Consider the following 27,803-nt stretch of genomic DNA (forward strand, 5'->3'; position numbering starts at 1 on the left):
CAACGGCAACGGGAGAGAAAGCTCACCGGATTTGAAGTTCATCATCTCCGTAACAAACCGGTAGTCGGTGATGGTGAACTGGGAGAGCTCCAGCTTGTCCAGGCCGTGGATGTGTTTCTGGCTCTCTGACCAGTGATACACGATGTCCTCTGAGGAGTAGCCATCTGGAGTGAACACATTTAGAGAGAGAGGTCAGTTTTTATTGGTCCAACCAATGAGAGAAAATACTGGAGCCGGTGAGCTGCTTGGCGGATGCTGTTTCTAGCTTTTAACAAGGCTTGTTTGCCTGTGCCATTTCATTTGGTCCAGTGTTTCAGTCAGTTGTTTTTAAGGGGACATATTTTAGTCCCTTTCAACAAGTTTTTAATAGGTCTTCGAGATCCACTAAACATGTCTTTTGAGTTTTTTTTTGCTAAAAACTGTGCCTGTAACGAGCAAGCTGCTTTTATCATACAAATACGGTAATTATCGTACATCTAGTGGTGGTGCACAAGCCTCTACAGTCGAGCGACATTCAGATCCAGGTTCCAGACAAGACGTTACAGATTAAGATGACTCAAGATCCAGCAATAGCATAGCAATCATTCAAAATGTCGTCAGAACTTTAGTGGTTCAACTTTAGGTAGAAACTAGGGATGTCCGATATTATCGGCCTACCGATATTATCGGCCGATATTGGCATTAAAATGTGATATCGAAAAATATCGGTATTGGTTTAAAAAAAAATTTATTTAATTTTTTATTTTTTTTACATTTCTATAAGATTTATTTACCCAGGCAAGCAAGTAAGAACAAATTCTGGTTTTATTTATTGTCAAAAGTATGCATAATGTTGTGTTAATTCCACAACAAGAGATATGTAATGTTAATTACCTGAAATTATTCCGTTTTTGGGGGGGGGACCCTGCATATATCGGTATCGGTTGATAGATATCGGTTGATATCGGTATCGGATATTAAGAGTTGGACAATATCGGTATATCGGTATCGGTAAAAAAGCCAATATCGAGCATCCCTAGTAGAAACTATAAGATTTACGTGTGAGCTGCAATCTTGTACACACACACATTTTATCAAGATAACTTCACATGCACATACACACACGTTATTAACTACGGCGATTGTGGCTGCAATTTTTAATGGCTCATTTCAAGAGGGAGGGTTCTTGTCACAGCTGAACTAGACAAAAGGCACAATTTGTCTGTTGGAAAAATTTTCTCAGTGTTGGAATGACCTCTCATTCTGTAAAAACAATGCAACACACAGGAAAAGGCCATTTCCACCAAAGCTCTCCTTTAACAGCAGTGGACATTATCTCTCTGTATGAGTTTACATTTAATTTTCTGCTGTGTTTTTGGACTCAGACTGGTTTCATCTCATCAGGACAGTCTGACATTTTCTTTCCAATGGAAGGAGTACACACTACAGTATACAAAGAGAGGAGGGGGGAATCTACATTTCAGATGCGCCCAGAGACCAAAGTAAATTTTTCCTGGGCTAACTGTATTCTAGGACCTTTAAAAGCTGGTAAAACTGGGCCCTTAATCCTGAGCTGACTAAGCGTTCATACCGCCACATTTCAAAGTGAGCAATGAGCAGATCCTGACTTTACAGTAGCTCAAAGCTAACGAGGGGTTAGCCCTGTAGCCCCATAAATGTGACTCCAGTACTCTCAAACATTGATGGGACTATGTTAGCCCTATTACCTCACAGACAATGGAATTCTAAAACTTTGGACTAATTAACCTACCTAAAATAGCTGATTACCTACTTAGCCTGATAACCCAAGGCTAAGAGTGTGCAGTGTGGGGGGGGGGGGAAAGGACAAACTTACAGCTCTCAAGGTCCAGCATGCACTCCTGTTCATCCATGGGGTACTTGGTCAGGTCCATGTCACAAGCCACCGTGGACGTAATTCTAGGACAAGAAGGAACCGTTCAATCAACACTGGATGTAGACCACGACAGTACTGTAACACAATGCTGGTTGCATGTGTGAATGTCCAGGTGAGTTCAGCATCTCTCTCCCAAGTGGCCCAGCTTGCCAGACAGTCACAAGTTGATGGTGCTATGGGTGGCAGCTGGACTCATGACGTGATGCTAGTTCTGCACCCTTATCCTGCTCTACCTCAAGCCCTCCACACCCCTCATCTCTCTACCTTCTCCTGCTCTACCTCAAGCCCATCACACCCCTCATCTATCTACCTTCTCCTGCTTTACCTCAAGCCCCCCACACCCCTCATCTCTCTACCTTCTCGTGCTCCACCCAGTGGCGGCCGGTGGGTTTCGCCACTAGGGGGCGCTATACCAAACATATACCAAACATGTACAGTACAGTACCACGCAACACTCATTACCAGACGTGAGCGATTCGACTCACGCTCACAGCAATGAATCGGCTCTTATGAACGAGTCGCTCAGCTGTTACTACAACAACACACAACCAGTCAAATAAAGTATAGTCTAGACTCTAATTCACAACTTGAAACACAATATATAAATAGAAAAGTTAGAAACAAAACTCGCCCGTCTACAAACACAGGCAGATCTCTCCCTCTCTCCTTCTCTCTCTCACACACAGCGCGACGTGGAATCGATTCGTTACACAATCAGACCTATTATATACCAAGAATAACTTCAGTATGAGTACAGGGCTGTACACATATTTTGCATATTGTTAAACGAGCCAAGGCTAGCTATTAAACTATCGATATGAATCGAAAATCTGGGACCCTGATGTAAACAAGACAAACGTCTTTCTCTGGTCTGCATCCCCTTAACAATTGTGTGTATTGAGCCGTACTGTATTGTACCCATTCTGCAATCTGTTAATAAAGTTCTCATTCATTCATTCATTCATTCAAACATAGACGATATTGAACAAGCCATAATCCACGTATTTTCAATCCGAGAGAGCTGCAGTAGTTAAATCAATGAGCCATCGAGATAGTCAGTGTGGTAAGTAACGTTATTATTGCATCCAAGATTGATACAGATACAGAGAGAGAGAGAGAGAGAGAGAGAGAGAGAGTGAGACTCACTGTTTAGTTGAACGTCCAGGGCCAAGTTAGCAGTTAGCCAAGTGTTAGCTCAGCTGAGCTCGTTGCCACAACACTCAACAAGTACACCTTTGTCCATTTCCGCTCGAACAGACTGCAAAACTACCTGGCGTTCTATCGCCATGCTCTAAGACAAACTCTAACCTTAACCAACTTTGAAAGAGTGCCTAAGCTTAAGAACTTGCAGTCACGGCACGGCAAACAGCTGCATGCATCTCACAACAACACAACTATCTCAACCAAGCTAGAAATTGGATTCGGCCAATCAGATATCGTCTCTGTGAAATTCTGCCATGGAAAGAAATACTGGCGTCGGCCAATCAGAGAGCGTCTCCGCGAAATGCGGCTATGGAAAATCCTTCACGGAAGTTCACGCTGCTGGCTAGACCGCTTCAAATCGCGCTCGGATTCCAACATAATAGTCATATTTCAACGCACAACGCCGTATGCACTGATTGGCTGTGACGGAGACAGCGATCAAACTGTGACGCGCACGCAGAGCGCTATCGCGTATTGCCCCCGAGAAATACGAAAAAATTAAAAAAATAAAAAAAACGTGATGTCACTTCCTGCTCTGGAAAACGGTGTTTTTTTAATTTAGATAATAACGTTATATTGTGCATTGGAAATACAAACATACTTAAAATGAGTAAATATTATTCATTTTAAACATGTTTATATTATTTATAGGGCTATAAAACACAAAAACGAAAAAGTTTTATTGTCTTCTTCTCTGATTTAACAGCAGCTGGCCAGCAGGTGGGTCGGCGCCCTTGCGCCCCTAGTGGCGAGCCGCTACTGGCTCCACCTCAAATCAAATCAAATGTATTTATATAGCCCGAAATCACATGGAATTGCCCCCATGGGCTTTACAAGTCAAGAAGAAATATCACAATAGATCCAGAACAAAAACCACCATAAAATCCATATATGCAACACTCCCAGACTTTCCCCAATGAAGATGAGGAACGACTCACTAAAACCTAGCATTAGGGGAAAAAAGCACCACAGGCGGCGTGGAGGAGAGAAACCTCAGATGGGCTGTTCAAAGGGGATCAGTGATAATATAGTGTTGCTATGGATGATAGATGGATGGAGAATAGAACAGGCGAATAATTGGTATGTATATATACAGTATATATCTGTCTCTGTCTCTTCTTCCCGTGCAGTGATGTACTGTTGTGGTCAAATTAAGACAGGGTAACCCATGACCTCTGGTTGGTGATGTAGTGATTGTGTATCAACTGAGCCGCCAGAGAGGTCATCCTACGGGCAGCTAATGAGTAAAAGTCATATATTTCTCCGGCGGCTGGGTAGCATTTAAGCATTACATCACACGCAGGAGTGGTTTGTGACCAATAAACCATGCCTAGGGGTGGTCGTTAGGCCCGAGGCGCAGCCGAGGGTCGTTAGACCCCCCTAGGCATGGTTTATTGGTCACAAACCACGACTGCACATGGTGTAAAGCTTTTATACAACTGCCAGATTCATCCAACCTTATTTCTATACAATAAACACACATTAATCGAAGATTTATTGAAAAAACCATCCGCCAGAAAAAGTAGTTCCCACAACTACAAAAAAGACAAGTTGCCTCCATGTGGAAGCAGCTTGAAGTGCATCCAACCAAACTAACACATCCAACTGTGTATTATTGGAATGATTGAGAGAAGTTGCCTCATGTGGAAGCAGCTTGAAGTGCATCCAACCAACTAACACATCCAACTGTGTATTATTGGAATGATTGATTGAAAATTTTATTACCAGATGCAGAATGGGTACAATACAGTACGGCTCAATACACACAATTGTTAAGGGAATGCAGACCTACTTTCCATAGAACTTCATTCTTAGATGCTTCTATATAAAGTAGGTAAAACAAATTAAAACGTTTTCTTTGCCCTATAGGAAAAAAACGTTTTCTTCACCCTATTTTTTTATTTATTTCTTTTAGCCTAAACTTAACCAGTTGGAAACCAGGGGTACAGTAATAAAATTAGCAATCAACCAATCAATCAATTCAATAGACCATGCTCACTTAAAACAGCGCTGCTTCTCTCTCAGTCTGACTCCCCCGCTGTTGCAGACAGGAGTGTGTGTGTGTGTGTGTGTGCGTGTGTGTGTGTGTGTGTCACAGTGTGTGTGTGTGTGTGCGTGCGTGTGTGTGTGTATGTGTGTGTGTGTGTGTGTGTGTGTGTGTGTATGTGTGTGTGTGTGTTTGTGGGTACGCCAGCGTCGGACAGTGTGAGAGAGAACGCTGCAGTCAGTAGAAAGAAGGAAGTAGAAATTTAAATCAATCAATTAATCTATCAATCAAACCGCGATTTTTCTTTTGTTCTAGATTGACTCAAGACCCATCAATTACATCATCCAACATTGTTTAAAGGACTAACACATTCCCCTTGACAGAATCGCTTCATATTTAGTCGTTATGGTGCTTTCAACATAACCATTTGTTGTCCGCAATCTTGTTTTCTCCCGGAGTGAGCCGGGGAGGGTTATGTGATTCGGTTGTGGGCGGGTCCTGAGCCCAGGACCGTGGATTGTTGCCAATAAAGACGTGTGAATGGCCAATCAGAATCGAGAAATTTGCATGCCGTTGTATAAAGAGGTCTAAGCACTCGCCTAGCACCGCAGAGACTCTGGGTTCGAATCCAGCTGTCAGTGGTACCTATGGCTTGGTCAGTCGTCCCTACTAACACAATTGGCAGTGTTCGCGGATGGGAAGCCGGTGGGGTATCTGTCCTGGTCGTTGCAAACAGCAACTCCTACTAGTCGGTCAGGGCGCCTGTTCAACAGGGAGGGGATCTAATAGCATGAACTTCTGCACATGTTACATTCTCCCAGTGAAACCCCTCGCTGTCAGGTGAAAATCGGCTAGCGACTCCACATGTATAGGAGGAGGCATGTGATAGTATACACCCTCCCCAGACCGACAGTATGGCAATGCACGCAATGACCAGGAAGATAATTGGCATAACAACTAAAATTGGGATGGGAGAAAACGATAGAAAGGCGGGGAAAAAAAGTTCTATATTTCTTCCTATTGGGGTCATGAATGTGCACAGCAAATTGTATGCCAATCCGGCCATTACCTGGTGGTGGCGCTAGAAGAAAGATTATGGGGTCACCAACATCTATAGGTGTCTTCTTCTAGGGGTCATGAATGTTCACAGTGAATTTTGTGGGTGTACAAAAAACGGGTCAGGAGATCATTTGGAAATTGTTGAACAGCCCAAGTCCTTCCGTTCCACAGCCCATTTCCTCGTATTGTTTTCATCTCTCTATATTAACGTAGCCCATTTCCTCGTATTGTTTTCATCTCTCTATATTAACGTAACACGCTATTCATATCAATCAGCATCACATCAATATAAATAACGTATTGTTTTCATCTCTCTATATTAACGTAACGCGCTATTCATATCAATCGACATCACATCAATATCAATAACGTATTGTTTTCATCTCTCTATATTAACGTAACGCGCTATTCATATCAATCGACATCACATCAATATAAATAACGTATTGTTTTCATCTCTCTATATTAACGTAACGTGCTATTCATATCAATCGACATCACATCAATATAAATAACGTATTGTTTTAATCTCTCTATATTAACGTAACGCGCTATTCATATCAATCGGCATAACATCAATATAGATAACGTATTGTTTTCATCTCTCTATATTAAGGTAACGCGCTATTCATATCAATCGACATCACATCAATTTAAATAACGTATTGTTTTCATCTCTCTATATTAACGTAACTAGCTATTCATATCAATCGACATCACATGAATATAAATAACGTATTGTTTTCATCTCTCTATATTAACACTTTCTCTGCCAGAGACGCCTAAACTCGTCATTCCCCGCCATGCTAATCAGTAGGAGTTAGATCATTTTGTGTACTGTACTGTGTAGGGACTGTCCTGCTCCACTAGGGGCAGGCTTTTCTCATTCACTAGGCTGGGGGCGGGGCTGGCTTTTCTAATTCACAGGAGCGATCTTTTCTACTCTACGTTGGCTTTGAGAGTTGTGTGAATGAATGAAAACTTTATTTAACAGATTGCAGAATGGGTACAATACAGTACGGCTCAATACATACAATTGTTAAGGGGATGCAGACCTGAGAAAGACGTTTGTCTTGTTTCCATCAGGGTCCCCCATTTTCAATTCATATAGACATTTATGACATACACAACATACATGACATTTATGGCATAGGGACATATAGGTATTTAGTACTGATACATTTGTGACATAACCGGTATTCAAATATACAGTACTGTTACCCCTAGATCCTGACAGAGTATATGGGGAGGGGACTGTACATTAGGAGGGGGTGGGTGGGTGGGAGAGAAATATACATACGGCGGGGAGGGAATATATACATGTTTGATTGATTGAATTGATTGAAAACTTTATTAACAGATTGCAGAATGGGTACAGTACAGTACATAGATGTAGCAGTAGGCCTACTGTCTATCTGTATGTCATGTATGGGGACCCTGATGTAAACAAGACGAAAGTCTTTCTCTGGTCTGCATCCCCTTAACAATTGTGTGTATTGAGCTGTACTGTACCCATTCTGCAATCTGTTAATAAAGTTTTCAATCAATCAATCAAAACAGCTCAATACATACAATTGTTAAGGGGATGCAGACCAGAGAAAGACGTTTGTCTTGTTTACATCAGGGTCCCCCATTTTCAATTCATCATAAACTGTACTGTGCAGGACAGTGATGCAACAGTAGCAGGACAGTACATCACAGTGATGTAGCAGGACAGTGATGCAACAGTAGCAGGACAGTACATCACAGTGATGTAGCAGGACAGTGATGTAGCAGGAGTCAGGACATTGGATCACAGTGATGTAGCAAGAGAGTGGATCACTGTGATCATTTTGTGTAGTGTACTGTGTAGGGACTGTCCTGCTCCACTAGGGGCAGGCTTTTCTCATTCACTAGGCTGGGGGCGGGGCTTGCTTTTCAATTCACAGGAGCGATCTTTTCTACCACATTGTACAACAGAACTGCCGAGTCCCGAGGCTGGTAAGTGCTAGTTAAAATGTACAGTAGTGCACAAACTCTACGTTGGCTTTGAGAGTTGTATTATACTGATATAAAAGTTATGCTGTAGGTTGTATGTGGGAGGGGGGCGGGGGGCTGCGTCGCCCACAGTATTTGGTTAACGTTACTGTGGGAAGTTATGCTGTAGGTTGTGTATGGGGGCGGGGGGGGGGGGTACGTCGTCCACGGTCTATTTAATTTAACGTTATGTACAGTAGTTGTGTTTGATTGATTGAAAACTTTATTAACAGATTGCAGAATGGGTACAGTACAGTACATAGATGTAGCAGTACTGTCTATCTGTATGTCATGTATGTCTGTCCTGATGAATTGAAAATGGGGGACCCTGATGTAAACAAGACGAAAGTCTTTCTCTGGTCTGCATCCCCTTAACAATTGTGTGTATTGAGCTGTACTATATTGTACCCATTCTGCAATCTGTTAATAAAGTTTTCAATCAATCAATCAAAACGTTAGGTTATGGCTATAACCAAGTTCTGTTAGTTAGGGGCGACGCTTGGCATCACCTTACTGCACTATCTCGCGTACGTGCACGCGTACTGAATAAATTCCACAAATGTACCTCTAATACCAGTATTAGTCTGACCACACCCCTCATCAGCTTACCTTCATAAGCAGGTGTGTGGTCACCTGCTCTCCTCCTTCCCAAGCTTTCACCACAAGGTGAGGTCAAGGGCTGCAGCGGCCGTCTGATGCCAAGCGTCGCCCCTAACTAACAGAACTTGGTTATAGCCATAACCTAACGTTCTGTTTCGTTAAGGGGCTCAGCTTGGCATCACCTTACTGCACAAGGGAGGCCAAGCGGAGCCGCTGGCTGACAAATACACCCCGCTGACAGCCCCCCACAACCATCAGAACAGGGAGGGCCGAGCCCCCCCGACCCCCCCTAATGGAGGGTAGCCCCCCTATTAGGGGCTTCACGGGAAGGCGACGGACCCGACCGTGCGAAGAGGCACTCAAGCAACTCAACGCACAGGGTGAGCAGACCGTGGCTTGACCCCACGACTACACACACGCACAACCCGCATGCCACCCGGGAACGAACGGAGGAACAACCTCGTTACTGCCCCCAGAATCACGGGGTCAAGGGCAAACCCAACCCTGTGGCAAGGCCGTAGCAGCGGAGCGCGAAGGAAGACCCAGATCCACCAAAGGACTGGGCTCCCTGGAATGGGGGCCCGGAGAAGTCCACGATGCCAGCATCAAGACCCCACCAGGGGGGCACCTAGTGACCCCGCCCCCCACATCGCCAGCGTATCCGGACAAAAAGGGCCCCTCAGCCGAGCGGGCCCTGTCCTCCCCAACAGCACACCGCCTGGAACACAAGCCCTGCAACAGGCAGACAGCATGGTTAAACACACAAGAGGTAACCAACGGAAGCAGGCAGTGCACCGGGGAAAGACCAGGCAACAGGCTGTCAACCCAAGCCTGGAAAAACTGCGGACGAGGCAGGCGCCAGAAAGGACAGCTGAACAGCCGCCCCGGCGGAAGGGGCGTATGCTGGCGTTGTCGCATAACCAAGCTTTCAAACAGCACGTCAGAAGTGGGATCCGTAGACCACTCGACCCCTGACAGCTGCCCACAGAAAAGCCCATACGATCGGCAGACGTCATGAACGTGCAGGGGCACCCTCAACCGGAGAACCGGGAGTTGACACTGCAGCAACACACCAGAGAACCAACCACCCAGGCATCACCCCATGCAATGGTTGGTCCCATATCCCCTCAGGAAAGAACCCCGAAACACACCTGCGGCACCGCCGCAGCCCGCGTTCCGGTTCCCAACAGGGCTATCCCGGGCCTACGGGTCAACGAGCATCACCCCGGACCGGGCCCGGTGATACGGGGAGCACAGGATCCCAGAGGAGGTTAACCCCACCCAACAGGCTCCTCAGCGCCAAAACGCAAGAGAAGAGCGTAATATGGAAGACCAGCCCCAGCACCCCGCACTCGGTATTCCCAGGAGGTCACCCAACCAAGTACCAACCAAGACCAACTCGTACAGCGGCCGAGATCCGACGAGATCGGACGCGTACAGGTCGGCACGGCCGTAAGCCATTACGACAGTGCAGAATACAACGCACCCAACAAGGGTCCCATAACGCTCAACCCTGTGACACCCGGATCGACCTAGCATTTTTCCCCCTGAAAAAACCCCAAGTCCCTCAGGGTACCAGAACAGCAGATCTGCATCCCCAGCGGACAACGGGTGCACTGATCTGGACCAGCGCGACCAGAACCAGTCCCGTGCCCTAATCACGCCGACCAGCCAACCCCAGGAGAAGGGGCAGATATGCGCGTTTGATCCCAACATAAAAAAGAAGGCGCCACCCAGACGTGTCGGTATGAACCGCGTCCGGTGGCCCACCCCTAGGGCGTGAGACCCTTCCCCATATGTCCAGAACCATTCCGTCATCATCCCCTGACATGAACGGGAACCCATCGACAACACACAGGATGTCGGAAGAGGAAAAACCCCCATCCCAATTGCTCCATAAAAACGCTGTTTTACCCAAGCAAACGAGGCGCGCCAGTCAGCAAACGGCCCAAAGCACATCCTGAGCCAGCACTATGTGTGCGTTCTGACATACCCACATCAACAATAGGCCGTTTAGACCACCATATTGAATCCCCAAGACGCCCAGGGAACGACAAGAGGGGCGAGATGCAATCAACTCCATGAATGAATGAATGAAAATATTTACCCAACAGACTGCAGTACAGGAATACATACAAAAAGATAAGGGGAGGCAGACCTGAGAAAGACGTTAGTCTTGTTTCCATCAGGGACCCTCATTTCATATCCATCAAGACACATTCAACTCTTTATAAATAAAGAAAAGGCATCACCCGTATGACCCAACTGCACAGCTGGGAGTAAAAACCCTGTTTTTCACATGATTTTAATCCAGTCACTCCTTTTAATCAGAGTGTAAGACCAGACTCCCCCAGAAAACACCTTCCCACATGAGACTACGGTCAAGAAAAAGATATGTAAACTGTGAGACACGTGACCAACAGACTCAAGTTTGACACATAAAACGGGCGCAGCAGGCCTGTAAGTCCTGCGCCCAACCTCGACATCTTTAAGACACCAGCTCATGGAAGGCGTCGCCATAGCAACAACGCTACAACGGGCGGGGAAACCCACCGGATCCTGTCATAACAGGAGTCGAATACCGAATATCCGATGCGGCCGACAGTAGGGCATCCTGCTGATGAGGCCAAGGTGGTTCCTCGACATCCTCGAACAAGGCGCCCCATGGAGCCATTTCTCCCCCCTCCGGGGTCTCCGGAGGAGGGATACTCTCCTCCACGGGACCATCATACAAGAACCCGTCCGCCTCCTCCATGAAGTCTTCAGTTTCCATCAGAAATCCAGAGTCGGACGCGTCCTCGCTGGTCTCCAGCAATTCCCCAAACCCAGGCCGTTCGCGTCTGCACGCCACCATCTTGCGACGCGAGCGAGCAGACGCAAAAAGTTTTCGTCGCAAATCCTCCGGCTCCAAAACAATCCCCCGTTCATCAACGGGCGATTCCCCAGAACCAGAGGAACCAGAGTCGAGATCAGGCCATCGCCGGAGCGACGGCACCGAACCCTCGGCTCGTCGGTGAGGAAAACTATCCACCGGCAGTCTCCCGGGCTGGGTCGGCAACCACGAGAGTGGCAACAGCCCAGCACCGAGGCGCACGACGGAGGCGGGAATGGAGAACCGGTGGTGAAGAGTAGGTCTAGCGGGTCTACTCTCCGCGGAATACATTATGACCCAAACCTTTTCTTATACAACAAGTGAGAGAAGAAAAGGTTAAGCACAATGTAAACCAGTCACAACTCTTTTCAACTAACAAACACGTCAAGTGGGGTACTACCGAGGCACTTTCCTTGTGGTGAAAGCGAGAAGGAGGAGAGCAGGTGACCACACACCTGCTTATGAAGGTAAGCTGATGAGGGGTGTGGTCAGACTAATACTGGTATTAGAGGTACATTTGTGGAATTTATTCAGTACGCGTGCACGTACGCGAGATAGTGCAGTAAGGTGATGCCAAGCTGAGCCCCTTAACGAAACAGAACAGCTCAATACATACAATTGTTAAGGGGATGCAGACCAGAGAAAGACGTTTGTCTTGTTTACATCAGGGTCCCCCATTTTCAATTCATCATAAACAGGGGTGTAAAAAGTACCCAGAAATTATACTTTACTACTACTATTATACTAAGTACACTGTACAACTGTACAAGCAAAACTTTACATTGGAATATTGACGAAACCATACTTGGTCATTTACTGTACATTGGAGGGGGTTGGGTTAGGACATTTACAGGGTCCAGTTTCGAATTGCAGTCTCCCGTAGTTGCTCTTTGAGAGTGGTTTTGAAAGTGGGTAGTGATTCACATTCCTTTACAGCAGGGATCAGCAACCTTTTTGATACGAAGTGCCATTTTAAAATGTTCTTGTTAACCAGTGTGCCATATCAATGTTAAGGTTAATTATGAAACCACATCACAATGTAAATCTCCAACAGATCTGTAATTCTATTCCATCCATATAGGCAACGTGCATAGCAATAGTTTTAATAACCATTTTCCTCTCATAAATATATAAGAGAATGCTGCCGTCTTTATGAGATGCTTGCTTGCCATACCTGGACACATTCAGCCTTGTCTGCCTCATCCTTTAAAGTTCTCATGTTTGGTCTCAAAATGGCGTTTAACACTCAATGTTCGGCAAACAACAACAGACTGACCCTTCTCATTGGCTCTGACCATGAAATATCCCTGGTATATCAGTCAACCTACAGTACCATAAATAACAGGCTGTGCAACTGCCAATGGCTGTGAAAGAGGTAACTGCATGGGGAAGTAACTCAACATTTCCAAAAAGGTTCCTTCTACACATTTGCTAGTGTGCCATGTTGGTTTAGATAATGTGTACCAATGGTGGCACTCGTGCCTAAGGTTGCTGACCCCTGCTTTACAGCTTTGGGTAGGGAGTTCCACATCGATGTGGCATAATTGCGAACCGTGTTTAGTCCCTTGTTTGAGCCGAATCTGGGTTTAACATGATTTGTGGAGCTCCCTCTGGTGTTGTGATCGTGGTATTCACTGACCTTTGGGAAGTATTTTGACATGTACATGGGTACCTTAGTCGTATAGTGTATCTTGTTGACCAGGCCCATTGCAAGTTGCTGTACTCTGTCGTCTACTCTAAGCCATCCTAGGTTGTCAAAGTGGGCAGGGGTGAGGTGGGTTCTAGGAGTAAGGTCAAGCAGTAGTCTGACCAGTTTGTTTTGAGATCTGCCAGGTTATGACATTTATGCTTCTACCTAAAACCAGGTTATGTGAGTAGCTGGGATTGGTTCAGGTTCTGATATTGCTGTACAGGCCAAGATTTCACTGATCGCTTTAGTACTTAGACACATAGCACTATGTTGTATCCTCTCACCAGGCTCCAATGCAATGGGGCACATTTTCACATGATGTTGCTGTCAATGACGCATTATACAAAATGGTCATCAGTAGTGGCCACAGAAATAAACCCATATTCCATAATGGGACTTGAGTATACTGAATATTTGACCATACCAAATATCTCATATAAAAGGCCTTCTAGTAGGCCAGTTGACTAACTCACATAATTAGCATCATATAGCCACAATACTAACTAACAATGCTTTACTTTTTCTCTTTCCTTGGCATGTCTCCCAGGGGGCCCGGAATCACTACTTACTGGTCTGTTTAGTCCTATCTCATTCCTCATCTCTCCTGCTCCATCCCTCATCTGCTGACTGTGGTCATCCTGTCCTGGGTGTGTTTGGTCTCCTGCTCTACTCTTCTTCAGGCTCTGTGATCCTGCACCTTTTTAGGGTGGAGGATATCGGCAGCCATTGGACGTGGTTGGCTGCCTGAATTTAGCTTAAGTCTATTGCTCTTTTTGCCCAACAAAGTAACTGCAATTTTTTTGAGGACCAGCACCATGAAAGGACAAGACAATCTGAATGTGTGCACATAACCTCACCATGCTCACTGAGAACACCTGCACAATGAGGATTACAGTTGATCACAAATGATGTGCTTGTTTATGTGTTGTGCTTGAGTGTTAGCTTGTGTGCTATTTGATTGTTATTATTTACACTGTTTCTAAACAACTCCTAACTGATCAGAAAAAGATACTGGAATATGTTGTTTCTTTACACATATGTTGGATTATGTAATTGGTTTGTCTTTTTTATTGGTTTGTCATGACAAACCAATTACATAATCCAACATATGTGTAAAGAAACAACATATTCCAGTTAACGGTATATTTTTTTAATGATTCGTTACGGCGAAATCAATACTTCCATTTGTATAAATTGCATTAAGCGGACCTTAGTATTGCTGCCTGGCTGAGGGGCTTGTTGCGGCTCATGTGCATGCGCACGCTCGGCCAATCAGAGCAACGCGGAAGGGCTTGTTGCTTACCGAAAGTATTCACGCGGTTGGGGCTCCTTTTGCACAAATTACTGCATCAATACAGCTAAATATATACTTTTCCACGATATTCTAATTTATTGAGCTGCACCTGTACATCACTGTGCTCAGGAGGCAAAACGATGTCTAACATGCCTGCCATGTATCACAAACAGTACTGTATTTGCAAATCTGGTATGTCATAAATGTATAGATGTAGCAGTACTGTCTATCTGTATGTCATGTATCAAGTTTCAAGTTCAAGTTTCTTTAATAGTTGTCATACAGAAGTACAGAATACTTTTATACAAAATGCTTCTTTCTGTTACGCTCCAGAGACTGTGCTAGACAAAAGATAAGTGAAATAAAATAGTATAGCATGTAAAAAAAATAGAAGTAAAAATAGAAGTCACGTACGTAGACACAGTGTAAGGGCCATATGAGTGTTTTGATTATGTCGGTAGCTTCTCCGATATATATATATATATTTTGTAATTGTGTTTAGTTTAAGGCACAATTAGGCGCCGGTGTGTAGAGGCCAAGGCCAACTTGTTGGATTTGTATTGCTAGAATATTAGAATTAATTTTGTCTAGAATAGTGTCTTATTTATGTTTGAACACTAGAGGGCTCACCGCCTCCATTATAGCCAGCTGGAAGTCATGAGATTACTTGAATGTAATTCAAGCATATATACCTTTAGGAGTTGAACATGAAGTAGTATTTTAACTTTGGGTGGAATAAAGTTTTAGAAACATTTGGGATGAATACACCTTTAAAGCTATTTGTGGGAATACACATACAAAAATAAAAACGAAAGAATGGAAAAACATGCAGAACTAATCGCTAATGCTGTCACGTCCCTGATGAAGATGAACAGGAGCACTTGGATTGGCAAGGTATTGTATTGGAGCGGACCCACGACAGGATGAAGGATGACAGGATGGGTCAAGCGCAGATGACATTTCAATGGCAACCCCCCCAAAGGAATGCGTGTGTGCTGCCCATCTCACATGTGTTACAAATAAAGACTTCATAGTCCCATTTCATTCATTTATTAATTTAAACGATTTGGGGTTATAAGCTTTAAAAGGATTTGGGGAAGACACCATAACACAATTGGGTATTCGAACCTTTAAAACCATTTGGGTGGAATACACCTTTAACTGTCCTGCTACTGTTGCATCACTGTGATGTACTGTCCTGCTAACCATTTGGGTGGAATACACCTTTAACTGTCCTGCGACTGTACACATACTGTACTGATACTGTACACATACTGTACTGCTACTGTACACCTACTGTACTGCTACTGTACACACCTCCTGCACATTGTGATGGGGCTGTCCTGCTAACCATTTGGGTGGAATACACATTTAACTGTCCTGCGACTGTACACCTACTGTACTGCTACTGTACACCTACTGTACTGCTACTGTACTGCCACTGTACACCTACTGATACTGTACACATACTGTACTGCTACTGTACACCTACTGTACTGCTACTGTACACACCTCCTGCACATTGTGATGGGGCTGTCCTGCTAACCATTTGGGTGGAATACACCTTTAACTGTCCTGCGACTGTACACCTACTGTACTGCTACTGTACTGCTACTGTACACCTACTGTACTGCTACTGTACACATACTGTACTGCTACTGTACACCTAATGTACTGCTACTGTACTGCTACTGTACACACCTCCTGCACATTGTGATGGGGCTGTCCTGCTAACCATTTGGGTGGAATACACCTTTTTAACTGTCCTGCTACTGTTGCATCACTGTACTGCTACTGTATCTTTTTTTTTTTTTTTTTTTAACCTTTATTTAACCAGGAAGTCCCATTGAGATACAAGATCTCTTTTGCAAGGGAGACCTGGCCAAGATGACAGCAATAACACCCGAAAACATCAGACAGCAATAAAATGTGCGGTACATCACACAAGAACATAATAAAAGTGCATGTACACAATACACAATACATCACACGTAAACATAAAAACACAAAACAGAACAGTCTACATAACAGTACCTTTAAAAACCTTTAAAACAATTTGGGTGGAATACACCTTTAAAATCATTCGATTTGGGTTATAACCTTTAACACTATTTGGGTGGAATACACCTTTAACTGTCCTGCAGCCATTTTACCACTGTCCACTGTACTGTACAGTCCTGCTACATCACGGTCCTGCTAACCATTTGGGTGGAATACACCTTTAACTGTCCTGCTACTGTTGCATCACTGTGATCCACTGTACTGCTACTGTATTATAACCTTTAAAACAATTTGGGTGGAATACACCTTTAAATCATTCGATTTGGGTTATAACCTTTAACACTATTTGGGTGGAATACACCTTTAACTGTCCTGCAGCCATTTTACCACTGTACTGTACAGTCCTGCTACATCACTGTCCTGCTAACCATTTGGGTGGAATACACCTTTAACTGTCCTGCTACATCACTGTGATGTACTGTCCTGCTACATCACTGTAATGTACTGTCCTGCTACATCACTGTCCTGCTACATCACTGTGATGTACTGTCCTGCTACATCACTGTCCTGCTACATCACTGTGATGCTACATCACTGTCCTGCTACATCACTGTCCTGCTACATCACTGTGATCCACTGTCCTGCTACTGTTGCATCACTGTCCTGCACAGTACAGGACACAAAATGATTTAACTTTTTTATATATATTATATCAAAGTTAATCATACAAAAACACAATTAATGTTATGTTAACAGGCTGGCTAGCTAATACTACTTTCCTTTTTTTAGACAAAATATATAATGGGGGACATTCATAAAGCTTCCATCATGTGGGTGAGGAGTCCACAATTCAACACACACATAGCGCTCTTCTTCTGTGGTCACAGGCAGCTTTCCTTCTGGGCTTCTGAGTGTACAGTATATGATATATATCCACACTGTACACTGTATATATTACCATACCTGTCAACCCTCCTGTTTTTCCCGCCGTCCTCCTGTTTAAATATTTTCCCGTACATCTCCAGTTTTTTTTTTTTTTTTTTTTTTACAAAAAGGCTGCAATTCCCCTCCGTGATGACAGGTGGCAGCCGTGTAGATTAGAACGTTAGCACAGGAGGTCAGACCAGAAGAAGGTTGCGACCCGAAGAAGAAGAAGTAAGCCGACCGGATATAGCCTATTCTTTAATCACACGGAGCGGCGCGGCAGAGCTTGCGGCATTATGTAGCCGGAATCCCCACTGTTTTTCCATCGATGCTTAGCTCAACTGGTAAGCCGCCGTGCTGTGGAGCCTGTGGTGCGGTTGGTCACAAGTTTGAATCATTTTATTTTTTTTTTATTTTTTTTTTTACGTTTATCATCTCTCGCTATAAACGTGCATTCTTTCGCTGGTTAAGTTTAGGCATTCTTTCGGAGTTGGTTAAGGTTAGGGTTAAGTTAAGGTTATGGTTAAGGTTAGGCATTATTTCGGAGTTGGTTAAGGTTAGGGTTAAGTTAAGGTTAGGGTTAAGGTTAGGCATTATTTCGGAGTTGGTTAAGGTTAGGGTTAAGTTAAGGTTAGGGTTAAGGTTAGGCATTAAGGTTAGGGTTAAGGTTAGGCATTATTTAGGAGTTGGTTAAGGTTAGGGTTTGTCGCAGAGAATGCTTGTCTGTCTTTCTTGACGTGGAGGATGCAGCCTATTTCCGCACTGCCACTCTCTCGCGCTGCCGCGGTCACATGGGCGTCATGGCCAATCAGAGAAACGCGACGCACTCTTCGGCTGTGATAAATATAGACGCGACCGGATAAAGAAGGATTCTAGGCTAGAATCAAGTCACCAAAGCTGATGTTAAAATGTCTATGCTTTGTGCAAAAGCCAACGTGGCCTTCAGTTTTTGTGACGATTTCAACCCGAGTATAGCAGACATGTTCCCTGACTCTGCCATTGCTCAGAGGTACTCGGCGGGGAAAACGAAAGTCACCCAACTCATCAAAGGTAAGATGGCTTTGTTATGGCTAGCCACAGACTAGCTAGCAGCTAACATTACTAATGAATAGACAATACTAGCCTAGGTTTACCCTGCTTTCTATTAAATGGCTGCTGTGAAAAGGATCTATAGATAGACTGTTTTGCAAATATAAAGGACAATCAAATCTAATCACTGGACTATTTTGCTCAACAGGTGCCATAGCTGTGGAGTTCGATGATGAAGTTACAAGCATATGTAAAGCTCAGCCTTTTTCATTGTTGTGCGACGAATCAAACAGAAAAAACAACAAAGAATTCGTCATTCTATGTCTCTCCAAAGCATCCAAGAGTGATAAGACAGTCTAATTAGATTCAAATGTATTGTCATTATACAGCACAAGTACAGTACAACGAAAAGACGTTTGGCATCCAACCAGAGTGCAAATGTAACAGTAAAGTGCAACAGTAATATACAATGTACTGGGTATAAAATATATAAATGATTACTACTGAGTAATAGTGCTAATCAGATGTATGTACAGACCACTTTAAACAAAATGTCACTTTAAAGGAAGGAGGTATTGTATAGTATAGATTAGATACATTAAGAGTTCAAATTGTATATTGTATAGTAGTGTACATATAGGAACCAGTTTCTCAGGAACTTAGCATGTATTTTATTATCATGCATATCTTGTGTCTTACCTATTTTCTTTTTTTCTATGCCTATTTTTATTGTATTTTGCACAATCAATGCGGGCATGACCACCCACATTTCACTGTATTCCCTGATATGTATGTGACAAATAAACGTCTTGATTCTTCTTACATTTACATTTAGTCATTTAGCTGACGCTTTTATCCAAAGCGACTTACTGTACAAGTTCTGTACGACAAGTCATCAGGAAGGGTACAACTCTATCAGCTGAGTAACAATGCTCATCAAAGTGTTGCGTGTTACAGTGTAGGTTAGTTTATTAGGACAAGTGCATGACAGTAAGGTTAGTTAGGGTTAGTTCTTGAGTTGTAGTATTAATATGTACAGTGATGAAGGTATAAAGACACTATGGTAATACATTGATTGATTGATTGAAAACTTTAACAGATTTCAGAATGGGTACAATACAGTATGGCTCAATACACACAATTGTTAAGGGTATGCAGACCAGAGAAGGACTTCTTGTTTACATCACGGTCCCCCATTTTCAATTCATCGTAACATTTATGTATGAATTGTAAAATATTTCAATACATATGAACATGTTAATGCTATACTACTACATAAAGTGAATTTATACTGAATTTGTCTTACGCTTCCATAATGCAGGGATGTTCACAGCATTTCACTTTCAACCAGGTATCTGATTAATTTAATTTAATGTAGCAACTAGTAGTTCACCCAGTCCTACAAGGGTACAATACAGTACGGCTCAATACACACAATTGTTAAGGGGATGCAGACCCCTTTCATTTCATTGTATACTTGTATGCCGTGACGAATAAAACTCTTGACTTGACTTGACTTGACTTGACCAGAGAAAGACTTTCTTCTTGTTTACATCAGGGTCCCCCATTTTAAATTTATGACAGACACAATATACAGATATATCATGATATACAGTACTGTTACATTTGTGACATACATGATATGCAAATATACAGTACTGTTAAACAGAGATCCTAACAGAAAATATATACATACGAGGGGGAGGAGACTACATTCAGATGGGGGGGTGGGGGCGGGGCCAGATCTCCAGTTTTTTTCAAATCCCAATGTTGACAGCTATGATATATACTGTAGCACTCAACACTTTGATGAACATTGTTACTCAGCTGATAGAGTTGTACCCTTCCTGCTGTCTTGTTGTACAAACTTGTAAGTCGCTTTGGATAAAAGTGTCAGCTAAATGACAAAATATAAATGTAAATTTAAATGTATATACATGTATCTATATCTGTATATTCAGTGTATCCATACCTACTTATAGTAGTCCAACAACTGGCTAGAATGGTTTATTAACATAGTGTATTCATACTTGTACTACTGTACATAATAATACTGTACACTATCAATCAATCAATAAATCAAATGTATTTGTATAGCACATTTAGACATGACACTTGTCAACCAAAGTGCTTCACAGTAAGTCGCATAGCTAAAAACCAGTGTTGGGCAAGTTACTTTTAAAAAGTAACTAGTTACAGTTACTAGTTACTTCTTCCAAAAAGTAACTAAATTACTTACTCAGTTACAAATTATAAAAGTAACTAGTTACTTAAGAAAGTAACTATTGCGTTACTTTCAAGTAATTATTTTTACATAAACAACATACATAAATCTAAACTATTTTAATGTTGCTGTGGGACAAAGTGAGACTAGCCTCCAATCAAATGCCATGTATGTAGAAATGATTATAATTACTATGTTTATATAGTGGATCATACAAATACAATAGATGTTTTGGAACTTTTGATATCATGTATTGCCCCTCAACAGGCCACAACTGGGCAACATTAAATGATGCTTGTTAAGCACTATACCAAAAATAAATAACAAATATATACTGATTGATTGAACATTTTAATGAACAGATTGCAGAATGGGTACAGTACAGTACAGCTCAATACACACAATTGTTAAGGGGATGCAGACCAGAGAAATACTTTCGTCTTGTTTACATCAGGGTCCCCTTTCAATTCATGACATTTATGACTTACACAACATACAGATATAAGAATCTAATCTAATCATCTAAACAAATCTAATCATGACATTTAATACATGCATGACATACAGATATATATATCTCTGAGCACCTGAAGACTGTGCTATTAAACCAGGAAGTGCAGCACTATGTCAGCAGAGTAGAGCCTCCACTACTGCAGTCTGCAGTGCAACACACAACTAACACAAGAGTGAACAAAAAACGCTCATGGACCCGCGGTCTGTCATTGTGTTGTTCGTTGAATTCGTTTTGGATTATTTGGCCGCCAAACAAACTATCAAAACGTACACAGACCGCGGTCTCACGCTGACTGAGTCGCTTGTGCTGTGGCTGACTCGCTGTGTGTCAGACTCTGGAGGCACCCGCCCACCTCTACCTTTGATTGGCTTACCATGACATTTTACTCAACCTCAGCCAATCACGCGCTGAGGTTGGCTGAACAGGACAGAATGCCTCTCGGCGCAGAGATCTTTCTGATAAAAAAAAAAAGCTTCAATCATAGACAGTAACGCGACGCATTTTTTGGCAGTAACGGTAACAGCGCTATTAAGATTGTAAGAGTAATCCGTTAGATTACTCGTTACTGAAAAAACTAACGCCGTTCTTTATAACGCCGTTACTCCCATCACTGCTAAAAACAAAGAAAAGTGCTAAAGTATAGACAAAACAACACGTCACCAAGCAAGGCAAGAGTCAGAGTGAGTCAGGGAAGGCCAGGAAGTATAGATGGGTTTTGAGTTTAGATTTAAAAGACTCGATGGAGGGGGCAGATTTGATGGACATGGGGATGCTGTTCCAGAGGTCAGGGGCTGCGACAGCAAAAGCATGCCCCCACCCCCCCTAGACTTGAAATTGGACCTACGGGTAGTTAGGCGACCTTTGTCAGACGATCTGAGGGCCCTGACGTTGGTATAGGGGGTGAGGAGGTCTGCTAGGTAAACAGGGGCCTTACCATTTAGGGCTTTGTAAACTAATAGGAGAACCTTGAATTCTATTCTATAGCGCACCGGGAGCCAGTGAAGGGAGGCAAGAACAGGGGTGATGTGAGCTCTCTTCTGGGTACCTGTGAGCAGTCTAGCAGCAGCGTTTTGGGGTAGTTGTAGGCGGGCTATGGTTGACTTATTAAGCCCCAGGTACAGGGAGTTACAATAGTCTAATCGTGAGGATATGAAGGTATGAATGACTCTTTCAAGGTCTGAGGGGGAGAGAATGGCCTTGATCCTAGCTATGGACCGGAGCTGGAAGAAACACCCCTTCACCACAGAGTTTACCTGCCTATTGAAAGTAAACTCGGGGTCAAAGAGCACGCCCAGGTTTTTTACAAAGGGCTGGACTAGGGCAGACAGGTTACCCAGGTTGCTGGCGATGACACTGGTTTGGTTTGGGGGGCCGATTTCACATTTTGACTGGTTAAGCTGTAGGAAATTGTGTGCCATCCAGCATTTTATGTCATCTAGACAGGATCGGAGACTGTCAAGATTGGTTTTATTGTTAGGTTTCATGGGGAGATAGACCTGAGTGTCATCGGCATTAAAAAAACATTAGCTTAGCATATTTACTCCATAGCTTCATTATATATACTACACATATTCACATGTTATATTGTATACTGCAATGCACATCGCCAGGATGTTGCTAGCTAGCTGCGCTAATATTATACATATATAATCATTTCTGCTGAGGGCCCCATAAAGACTTGGGACGGGTCTGTTTCTTCCTTTTGGGATCATGAATGTGCACAGCAAATTTCATGGCAATGTTGAGATATGTCCCAGACACACACAAACAGATGGAACCGATTACATAACCTCTGCCATGGCTTTGCCTCAGCAAAGGTAACAAGGTGGATAAACTCAATCTCATGAGTAAACTCACCCCACTTCATCCCTGCCCCCCTCTTCCCATATTCATTGTCTCCGCTCTAAGCACTGTTTCTCCTATTTCCCCCCCAATCTCTTCTCATCCCCAACCATCCTTCCTCCCTCTCTCTCTCTCTTTCTCCTTAGATTCCACAACATGCTGGAGGTCAGTGTTCTGGAGCCTTTCGGAGGTGTCGTGAGCCAAGTGCCATGAATCATCTCGTGATGGCAGGTTCCCACTTGAGATAACCCCACTAACACCCACGGTCAGCACTGCATGGACCTCATCATATCCTGCATGGACCTATTGGTAAATGTCTCCTTTTCGGCTCCACCCTATTTGTCTCCTTCTCCCCTGCCCACCCATACAGAAATTAACTATAGTAAAACCTATAATATTCCTGTGTTGTTGTTATTGTTTTCATACACATTTTGGAGATTTACCACAATACCACAGTATTTCTGTGGGTTTACCATATACATACTATGGTATTACTGCAGTATTTGGTGCGTATGAGGGGGGAAAAACACGGGAATACTATAGTTTTACTATATATAGTATTATATAGCAAATTTTTTAGATCAATAAGAGAAAAAGAGATTCAATATTAGTTAGGTTTACATCATTCCTGGGCCCTGTTTCTTGTACGTGGTTCAACTAAGTCGATCAAGATGTCATTATCCAGCTTCAGTTAACCCGATGTTTGAAGCCGGGATTTTCCTGTTCCACGAAGGTGGATTCAGTCTCGTTAACTCAAGCCAGACTTGCGACTCAGGCTAAATGCGCGCGGCCGCTTTAGGTGAAAAGCCAGCACGTATCGATGGCAGAGATCCTGATTCTCTAATGGCATTGATTGATTAATTGATTTAAGACTTTATTGACAGATTGCAATACGGCTCAATCGCCTCGCCGACAAGTTAAATGCGTTATCTATAGGCTAATTTTAAGTCCCTCATTACCTCAATCAATCAGATTATATTTCTTTAAACTTGCCTGCTGGATTGAATAATCAAATGAGATCTTGCTAGCGAAAATAATTAGTTAACTGTTATACAGAATTATGATACGGCTCTCTTACCCATTGATTGATGTATAGTCAATCTTTAACTTATCTCCAATGTGGTCTTACGGGTTGTTCTTTTGACTTTCACACAGACGACCGGGGTTCGAGACCCTAGTCGTCTCCTTCTTTTTGCAATATAGGAATAATTCAATTTGGTGCACGTTGAGAGCTATATAAAGAATGACATCCTCAATGCATGTAGATTTATAATATTTTAACTTAAAACCAGGCTACTTTGGCGTATAATCATTAATATTATATTCAAAAAAATCATATTAGAAACACCGGATTTTGAACCCCGGTCGCTGGGTTGGCAGGCTTGAGCACTACCGCTGCACCACTGTGCCAGATGGGATAAATTCATTGTTTATACATTAATGAACGAGAGACCCGTGTTTAGAATATCCTTTGTTTTGAATGAAGTTTATCTCTTTATCCTCATTCATTAATGTGACGTCAACGGCTCATTCAATTTCTCAAATCCGTCAAACAGCGCATCTCATCAGACATCTTAATCCCAGTTACAATTAAAATAACCACATAATGTGTACATCGCACGAGCGAGCGCCACCGTCGCCACGGTATATATAACGTGCATTATTTAGGACAAAGTGAATTTAGTATCAGCATTTTGGGTCTATTTTACATTTCAAAAGCCCCCTCTGGAAGAATGGAGCACAAAAACGTAATTCAGAATGGTATAATGCAGATCGTAGACTGTGGGAATAGTTTCAGGAAACGGGCTGTCACTTCTTTGCGGGGGCGTGGCGATGGTTCATCCGGCTAACTTGAACTTAAACTCTGCTTTCGACCAGGCTCAAACTTTTGGATCTGTTGTCATGGTGATTTGGAAAATCCACGTACAGGGAACCGGAAAGTCCGGCTAACTCAGTTATCCAGTTAAAGTTATCCGGCTAACTCAGTTATCCAGGTACAAGAAACAGGGCCCTGTTCCTATTCATTCAACAACAACAAAACAAATGGATGAAAATATAAATTGAAGCAAAAAAAGATTCACGAGTTCAACCCACACAATGACAACAGACAGACTCTGTTAACCTCTGTTAATATTGTTGTCCTTGTATACTATGCTACTGTCATTTTGTATTTTATTTACTTGTATGCATGTACTGTACATAACCGTGTTTTTGTTACAGCCTCCCACCCCCCCTTCCCACCAAAGGCCTTTGCTTTTTGGACAGGCTGCTTTTGTATATAAGAATTTGTTCTTAATTGCTTGCCTGGATAAATAAAGGTTAAATAAATAAATAAAAACCTAACGAGCAGCCTCCTGATGGAGCGGCCTCCGGAGGGGAAAATATCCTGTTGGCCCGCGAAAGACTTGGTGGGGGAGCTGAGCGCTTGCCCGATAGGGGTAGATGTTATATGTAATTTTATGGGACAGAGATTTATGGGAAGCGAAAACTCAGATATCCCTGAAAGGGCAATCGAGCTGGGCTCCAGGGCCCTCATTTATCAATGCTGCGTACGCACAGATATGTGTGTAAACCGTGTGTACGATCATTTCTAAGCAAAGTGTGGGATTTATCAAAATGAACGTGTGCTTGAGCTCAGACCATGCATGTCACCAAGCGGTAGAATATGGAGACTGCAACAGACGTGGAAATAAACGTTCATGCATTAGTTTCAACACTGACGTGTTCATTATAGTTAATTGTAAAATAGAGACATGAGTGTAATTATTGTCAAACCCTATAAATAGCATTTCGAATAGGTCTTTCCGAATGAATGAATGAATGAATGAATGAATGAATGAATGAATGAATGAATGAATGAATGAATGAATGAATGAATGAATGAATGAATGAATGAATGAAGACTTGTCATGGATATGGCAGTCTATTTGCCGAGAGAGTAGAGTCCGCTACCCGGGACACAAATTGGAGCATGAAACAATGCGCACGAATGCCACCACGTGCACATTCAAGTCATCTCCACCCTGGGATTCTTCTCAGCGTGAGATTGGAGATCGCTCGGGCATTTCCCATCGGAGCAATATAATGTGTACCCATGTATAGCTGTCAAAGCTCCATCAATCAACAAATTCAGTTATGTGAATAGAAAGAGATTCTACTCGGTCAATGTACAGATAATCTGCGGATAGTGCAGAACAGTTCTGTGGGCCTTCGTGTCCATGGAGACGCTGTTGAAGACGGGTGGCTTATTGGTGAGCGTTACCCATTCAGGCCTAATTTTATTTAATTCAATTGTAATGTTATTACTAGGGTATCTGTAATTAAAATATCACTTAAATGCAGGTGATCGGGGTTATCCACTGAAGCCATAGTTAGTTATGACTCTGAACAGACGCAGAACACCCACCTCCAAACGCGATTAAATATTGTTTCAAATAAAAAGCTAAATACTATTATTCTGTGTGTCATGTTCAGTGATGGGAGTAACGGCGTTATAAAGAACGGCGTTACTAACGGCGTTCGTTTTTTCAGTAACGAGTAATCTTACTCTTCCAATCTTAATAACGCTGTTACCGTTACTGCCAAAAAATGTGGCGCGTTACTGTCTATGTCCGTGTACGTTTTGATCGTTTGTTTGGCGGCCAAATAATCCAAAACGAATCCAACGAACAACACAAGCTCTTGTGTTAGTTGTGTGTTGCACTGCAGTAGTGGAGGCTATACTCTGCTGACATAGTGTTGCACTTCCTGGTTTAATAGCACAGTCTTCGGGTGCTCAGAGTCAGAGATATATATCTGTATGTCATGCATGTATTAAATGTCATGATTAGATTTGTTTAGATGATTAGAATAGATTCTTATATCTGTATGTTGTGTATGTCATAAATGTCATGAATTGAAAATGGGGGACCCTGATGTAAACAAGACGAAAGTCTTTCTCTGATCTGCATCCCCTTAACAATTGTGTGTATTGAGCTGTACTGTACTGTACCCATTCTGCAATCTGTTAATTAAAATGTTCAATCAATCAGTATATATTTGTTATTTATTTTTGGTATAGTGCTTAACAAGCATAATTTAATGTTGCCCAGTTGTGGCCTGTTGAGGGGCAATACATGATATCAAAAGTTCCAAAACATCTATTGTATTTGTATGATCCACTATATAAACATATGTAGCAGTCTGGAAAATATGGTATATTATTCAGAACTGCTGACTGGTGTTTTATATCCCTTTTGTACACAAAGACATTCTAACTAGTTTCATTGGTATTCACACAAACAATGACACAAGCGTCCCCTTCCGAAGAGCACTGGAATATGGATTATAATTATTGGATTCTTTTCACCATCCTTCCCTGGTGTGACTGGCACGCGGGACCAGCAGGGGGCAGTAGCAGACAGAGAGAGATGCGAGGACATAATGGGGGAGAGAGCCGGAAGGAGAGCCTCTGCTGCTTGGATCGTTGTTGTGAACAGTCGCAGCTAAGACGGGAGCTGCCCGGGGAAGCCCCGTGGAGGAACCATCAGAGAGCCCCACCAGAGCAACGGTGGGTTAGTATAGGAGTACTCGAGTTATAGTAGTTACAGTGAGCGGTATAGATAGCGTGCGGCTAATGATATTTGAGTTCACAGTACTCGAGTTATAGTAGTTA

The 27,803-nt window shown here is 43.0% G+C and overlaps 1 protein-coding gene across 1 annotated transcript in view; it reads right to left on the reverse strand.

Moving 5' to 3' along the window:
* The window catches only part of gabrd (gamma-aminobutyric acid type A receptor subunit delta), a gene marked incomplete at both ends in the record, with an annotated part of 88,976 nt that overhangs the window by 31,781 nt on the left and 29,392 nt on the right, over positions 1–27,803 (reverse strand). Inside the window, 2 exons of the mRNA XM_084333449.1 lie at positions 27–164; positions 1,835–1,917. Coding sequence (XP_084189575.1) covers positions 27–164; positions 1,835–1,917 — 221 coding nt within the window. The remainder of the gene's footprint in view (positions 1–26; positions 165–1,834; positions 1,918–27,803) is intronic.

Source organism: Notolepis coatsorum, assembly GCF_963971535.1.
Source record: "Notolepis coatsorum genome assembly, chromosome: 17".
Classification (NCBI taxonomy): domain Eukaryota; kingdom Metazoa; phylum Chordata; class Actinopteri; order Aulopiformes; family Paralepididae; genus Notolepis; species Notolepis coatsorum.